A 7,091-nucleotide genomic window follows, 5' to 3' on the forward strand; every position below is an offset into this window, starting at 1 on the left:
ATGTGTTTGTCAGCGCTTGCTGATGGATGGGGAGGGAGTCAAACTGCTTTCCATCCCCCAGCTGAGATCCTTATTGGATTTAGAGCAGAGATCTGTGCTTACACAGCAGGCCTCCTGAATCTGCAAGTGGGAAGTGTGGCCAACTGAAGACTCTGGGAAAGAGAGCACCTGAAAGCAGGTTGTGGGTCAAGCCACTTTCTTTCCCCTGCTCAAAAAAGACAACACAGGCTGGTAAAGGGAGAGTTGTCGGAGGAAAAGGATTTTTGTAAGGTTTGGATTCCTGAGAACCTGAACCTGCAGGGTGGGTTCATTGCCTACCCCAGGGCATGAACTCTGCAGGATCCATCCCTCTGTCCACTCACACACTATGACCCTTGCAGCTTTGCCAACACCTCCAAGAGCACAGATGCTAGCCCTGAAAGGGGTTGAAGGTCATCATAGAATTCCGTTCCTTCTGGTATCCTCTGGTACCTTGCAGCAAGCCAGCAAGTTAACCTATATTGCCCTGTATTCAATCCACTAACAGGTGGCTTCTAGAAAGCCAGAATAGTACAGTCTGTATAATGTTTGAGGTAGGGCCCTAGCAATAACAAACAGCTTTCCCATTAGATCTGTCTATTTATTATAGCTCATAGGCAGCTGATCCCACTGAGGATTACCAAAAGAAACTACACCATCTGCTCAAGAAACTCCCTGAAAAAGCACAGGAACAGATCTGTGCAGACACATGCCTAGAATCCCGACCAGGGGTATTCTATTTGCTACCCAAGATCCATAAACCTGGAAATCCTCTCAGGCATCATCTCAGGCATTGGCACCCTAACAGTAGGATTATCTGGCTATGTGGACTCTCTCCTCAGGCCCTACACTACCAGCACTCCCAGCTATCTTCGAGACACCACTGACTTCCTGAGGAAACTACAATCTATCGGTGTTCTTCCTGAAAACACCATCCTAGCCACTATGGATGTAGAAGTCTTCTACACCAACATTCCACACAAAGATGGACTACAAGCCGCCAGGAACAGTATCCCCAATAATGTCATGGCAAACCTGGTGGCTGAACTTTGTGACTTTGTCCTCACCCACAACTATTTCACATTTGGGGACAATATATACCTTCAAGTCAACGGCACTGCTATGGGTAACCGCATGGCCGCACAGTATGCCAACATTTTTATGGCTGACTTAGAACAACACTTCTCAGCTCTCGTCCCCTAACGCCCCTACTCTACTTGCGCTACATTGATGACATCTTCATCATCTGGACCCATGGAAAAGAAGCCCTTGAGGAATTCCACCATGATTTCAACAATTTCCATCCCACCATCAACCTAAGCCTAGACCAATCCAAACAAGAGGTCCATATCCTGGACACTACTGTGCTAATAAGTTATGGTCACATAAACACCACCCTATACCAGAAACCTACTGACCGCTATACTTACCTACATGCCTCCAGCATCCATCCAGGACACACCACATGATCCATTGTCTACAGCCAAGCTCTAAGATACAACCACATTTGCTCCAATCCCTCAGACAGAGAAAAACACCTACAAGATCTCTATAAAGTATTCTTAAAACTACAATACCCACCTGCTGAAGTGAAGAAACAGATTGACAGAGCCAGAAGAGTACCCAGAAATCACCTACTCCAGGACAGGCCCAACAAAGAAAATAACAGAACGCCACAAGCTGTCACCTTCAGCCCCCATCTTAAACCTCTCCAGCGCATCATCAAAGATCTACAACCTATCCAAAGATCTACAACCCATCACTCTCACAGATCTTGGGAGACAGGCCAGTCCTTGCTTACAGACAGCCCCCAACCTGAAGCAACCACACACCACACAACAAAAACACTGACCCAGGAACCTATCCTTGCAACAAAGCCCATTGCAAACTCTATCCACATATCTATTCAAGTGACACCATCATAGGACCTAATCACATTAGCCACACCATCAGGGGCTCATTCACCTGCACATCTACCAATGTGATATATGCCATCATGTGCCAGCAATGCCCCTCTGCCATGTACATTGGCCAAACCGGACAGTCTCTACGCAAAAGAATAAATGGACACAAATCTGACATCAGGAATCATAACATTCAAAAACCAGTAGGAGAACACTTCAACCTCTCTGACCACTCAGTAACAGATTTAAAGGTGGCAATTTTGCAACAGAAAAGCTTCAAAAACAGACTCCAATGAGAAACTGCTGAGCTTGAATTAATATGCAAACTAGATACCATTAACTTGGGTTTGAATAGAGACTGGGAGTGGCTGGGTCATTACACATATTGAATCTATTTCCCCATGTTAAGTATCCTCACATCTTCTTGTCAACTGTCTAAATGAGCCATCTTGAGCTATCACTACAAAAGTTTTTTTCTCCTGCTGATAATAGCTCATCTTAATTAATTAGCCTCTTACTCCACCTTTTCATGTTCTCTGTATGTATGTATATATATATATATATATATATATATATATATATATCTTCTTACTATATATTCCATTCTATGCATCCAATGAAGTGGGCTCTAGTCCACAAAAACGTATGCTCAAATAAATTTGTTAGTTTCTAAGGTGCCACAAGTACTCCTGTTCTTTTCTATAAGCAAAAGATGTTTTTGTGTGTGAGAACAATGCACTAGGATCACCTCTGAGGCACAGTCAGCAAGGACTTTTCTGCCTACTTGTGCCTTTATACATCCTCTAGCTAACTTAGAGATCTAACAGTTGCATTTAGCAATCGGGGACAGCAGGTGGGTTTATGACACTCTCTGGAAGACTATAAATGACTGGATCATCTATATGTAGATAGTTTGTATATGCTTTAATATTGCGACTGATTTTCATTTAATATAATCCAAGTAAAATTAAATGCAATTCACTAAACTAAATTAGAAACAGTTTTCATACTAATTTAACTATGTCATAACATTTATGTGTAGAAACTAGTAAAATGGAATTATTGATAAAAATGTCTTAGGTGCCAGTCAAAAATCCAGATGTGACATGCCTTTCATTTCACAGAGATGTGTGCTGTGCAACATGAAATGCTGCATTACAAACTGCATAGTCTTGTTGTACATATGAATAAAGTATACAATATTGCTGAGACATGTAAAATTTGTGATTGCACCAATTATGCATAGGATATGAGAAATGATAGCAAATATTACACATATTGCATTCTTCTGTGTTGGGTAAGTGGTTTGGAGCCTACAGTTTCAGCTGTAAATGTTATATTGCTTCAATAGGGCCATCCTGAGTCAGTTTACTGGTGTGTTAGGGCCAGTATATTTTTATGTGTACTAGACAATAGATTAATGGATACATGGATTCCAAGGCCAGAAGGGACAATAAGATCATTTAGTCTGACCTCCTGTATAACACAGGCCATAGAATTGCCCCAAAATAATTCCTAGAGTATAGCTTTTAGAAAAACATCCCATCTTGATTTAATAATTCTCAGCAATGTAGAATCCACTACGACCCTTGGTAAATTGTATCAATAGCCAATTATCCTCATTGTTAAAAATTTACACCTTATTTCCAGTCTGAATTTGTCTAGCTTCAACTTCTAGCCATTGTCTCATGTTGTACCTTTCTCTGCTAGGTTGAAGAGCCCATTATTAAATATTTGTTCCTCATGTAGATACTTATAGACTGAAAGCAAAGCACCCGTAACCTTCTCTTTGTTAAGACAATTAGATCAGGCTCCTTGAATCTACCACTATAAGGCATATTTTCAAATCCTTTAATCATTCCCATGACTCTTCTCTGAACCCTCTGCAATTTCTCAACATCCTTCTTGAATTGTGGACCACTGAACAGGATACAGTATTCCAGCAGCAGTTGCACCAATGCCAAATACAGATGTAAAATAACCTGTCTACTCTTACTCAAGATTCCCCTGTTATGCATTAACCCCTTTGGCTGCAGTGTTGCACTGGGTGCTCAAATTCAGCTGGTTATCCACCACACATCCCAAATATTTTTCAGAGTCACTGCTTCCCAGGATAGAGTCCCCCATCCTGGAAGCATGGCCTACAGTCTTTGTTCCTAGAAGTATACACTTACATTTTGCCATATTAAAATGCATATTGTTCACTTGTGCCCAGTTTACTATGAGATCCAGATTGCTCTGTATCAGTGACCTGTCCTCTTCATAATTTACCACTTCCCCAATTTTTGTGTCACCTGCAAACGTCATCAGTGATGATTTTGTGTTTTCTTCCAGGTCACTGATAAAAATGTAAAATAGCATAGGGCCAAGAACTGATCCCTGTAGGACCCCACTACAAACACACCTGTTTGATGATGATTCCCCATTTACAAGTGCATTTTGAGGTCTATCAGTTTCCAGCTTTTAATTCATTTAATATGTGTCAAGTTAATTTTATATCATTCTATTTTTGTAATCAAGATGTCATGCAGTACCAAGTCAAATGCCTTACAGAAGTCTACTACATCTTTATTAACCAAAGTTGTAATCTCATAAAAAAGATAGCTTGACAAGATCTATTTCCCATAAACCTTTGTTGATTGCCATTAATTACATTATCTTCCTTTAATTCTTTATTAATTGACTCCCGTGTCATGGGGTGGAGGATGCCCTTCATGTTGAGTGGGGCTAACCCCATTGGCCCAGTGTGGGGTTGGTACACCCCATCACACAGCTGTCTGGGCTCCCTGTGGGATCAGGTAATTGCAACAAGGAGGGCTGAGGACCCCTGGTGGGGCCAAGCAAACAATCAATCTGCAGTCCCCGGGCAGGGGAGAGCAAACAAACAGTCTATGGCCCCTGAGCCTCCTGGATGGGGCAGGCAATAGTAATTGGAGTTCTGACCTTCTGGGCAGGGCAGAACAATCAGTTTGTCTGTAGTCCCCAGGCAGGGCAGAGCAAACAAACAGTAGTCACACCTAGTGGCAAGTGGGGGTGGGTAAGGGAACCCGGGTCCACCCAACTCCACTGGGTTCTTGCCTAGGAAGCCAAAAAATTCCCCATAAGGGTTTAAGCATCAGCTTCTACTACATTCCCTGGGTCACTTCCTACCACAAGGTGCATCTCGGGCATCTCCTTGGCTGGCAGCAGCTCAGCATCTCAGTCAGTCTCCGTGGTGGGTTGGTTGACTACAGTGTCATCTGGATCCACGGTTCCCACTGCTTGGAGAGTCACAGGTGCCTCTGCGGGCGCCTGTAGCACACATCCTTCCTCCTCCTCAGCCAGACCAGACTAAGCTCTGGTCTACACTACAAGTTTAGGTTGGATTTAGCAGTGTTAGATCGCTTTAGCCCTTTACCCATCCACACTACAAAACCATTTTTTCCGACTGAAAGGGCTCTTAAAACTGGTTTCTATACGCCTCCCGGACGAGTGGATTAGCACTGAAATCGACCTTGCTGGAGTAGTGTGGACGCAATTTGATGGTATTGGCCTCTGGGAGCTATCCCAGAGTGCTCCATTGTGACCGCTCTGGACAGCACTCTCAACTCAGATGCACTGGCCAGGTAGACAGGAAAAGCCCCGCGAACTTTTGAATTTCATTTCCTGTTTGGCCAGTGTGGCAAGCTGATCAGCACAGGTGACCATGCAGAGCTCATCAGCAGAGGTGACCATGCAGTCCCAGAATCGCAAAAGAGCTCCAGCATGGACTGAATGGGAGGTACTTGGACTAAGTGCCAAAATATTTGAAAAAATCTCCAAGGGCATGAAGGACAGAGGCTATAAAAGGGACCCACAGCAGTGCCGCGTGAAACTTAAGGAGCTCAGGCAAGCCTACCAAGGAACCAGAGAAGCAAATGGCCGCTCCGGGTCAGAGCCCCAGACATGCCACTTCTATGATGAGATGCATACCATTCTAGGGGGTGCCCCTATAACTACCCCAGCCCTGTGCGTGGACTCCATTAATGGACTCTCACGCAACAGGGATGCGGATTTTGGGGACAAGGAAGATGATGATGAGGAGGAGGTTGAAGCACAGCAAGCAAGCGGAGAAACCGTTTTCCCTGACAGCCAGGAACTGTTTTTCACCCTGGATCTAGGACCATCCCAACCCACTGAAGGCGGGATTCCGGACCTAGAAGGTGGAGAAGGGACCTCTGGTGAGCGTACCTTTGTAAATATAATACACGGTTTAAAAGCAAGCATGTTTAATGATTAATTTGCCCTGAAGACTTGGGATGCATTCGCGGCCAGTACAGCTACTGGAAAAGTCTGTTAACGTGTATGGGGATGGAGCAGAAATCCTCCAGGGACATGTCAATGAAGCTCTCCTGGATGTACTCCCAAAGCTTTTGCAAAAGGTTTCTGGGAGGGCAGCCTTATTGCGTCCTCCATGGTAGGACACTTTACCATGGCAGGCCAGCAGCACGTAGTCTGGAATCATTGCATAACAAAGCATGGCAGCATATGGTCCCAGTGTTTGCTGGCATTCAAGCAACATCCATTCTTTATCTCTCTGTGTTATCCTCAGGAGAGTGATATCATTCATGGTCACCTGGTTGAAATAGGGGAATTTTATTAAGGGGACATTCAGAGGTGGCCATTCCTGCTGCGCTGTTTGCCTGTGGCTGAACAGAAATCATCCCCGCTGTTAGCTACGCAGCGTGGGGAGGGGTGAAGCGATCATCCGAGATAATTGGGTGTGTGTGTGTGTGTGGGGGTGGTTAGTTGGGTTTGTGCTGCATGTTAACCCGAAAACTGCAGCCCCTCCTTTTAAATGGCCAACCCATTTTAAAGGGCCAACCCAATGGGTGTGTGGTATGTGAAATGAGGGCACTGCTGTTTGAAACCATTCCCACATGTTAGGAAGGTTAAAGAAGCCAAAAGACTGTGGCTTACCATGTCCACCTGCAAGCCAAATTCTGTTGCCCGCCAGCCCTGTATGTGTGATCTCTCACACCATACTGGCAGGCCCTCAATATAAGAGGCAAAATGCGACCTTGTAAAGAAAGCACACATGCTATGTAATGTTAACAGCTTGGTTCACTGTGAAAGAGTCTACCCATTGTTCTCTAAAATGTCTCTTTTTAAAGACTAATCTCCCTTTTTTCCTCCCACAGCTGCAAATGT

The 7,091-nt window shown here is 44.2% G+C and overlaps 1 protein-coding gene across 1 annotated transcript in view; it reads left to right on the forward strand.

Annotated features, from left to right (window-relative positions):
• The first annotated feature begins 5,634 nt into the window (after positions 1 to 5,634).
• The window catches only part of LOC141981561 (uncharacterized), a 44,960-nt gene continuing 43,503 nt past the window's right edge, over positions 5,635 to 7,091 (forward strand). The window contains exon 1 of the mRNA XM_074943202.1: positions 5,635 to 6,127. Within this exon, the coding sequence (XP_074799303.1) occupies positions 5,635 to 6,127 (493 nt within the window). The remainder of the gene's footprint in view (positions 6,128 to 7,091) is intronic.

The sequence above is a fragment of the Natator depressus genome, chromosome 2, assembly GCF_965152275.1.
Source record: "Natator depressus isolate rNatDep1 chromosome 2, rNatDep2.hap1, whole genome shotgun sequence".
Taxonomy (NCBI): domain Eukaryota; kingdom Metazoa; phylum Chordata; order Testudines; family Cheloniidae; genus Natator; species Natator depressus.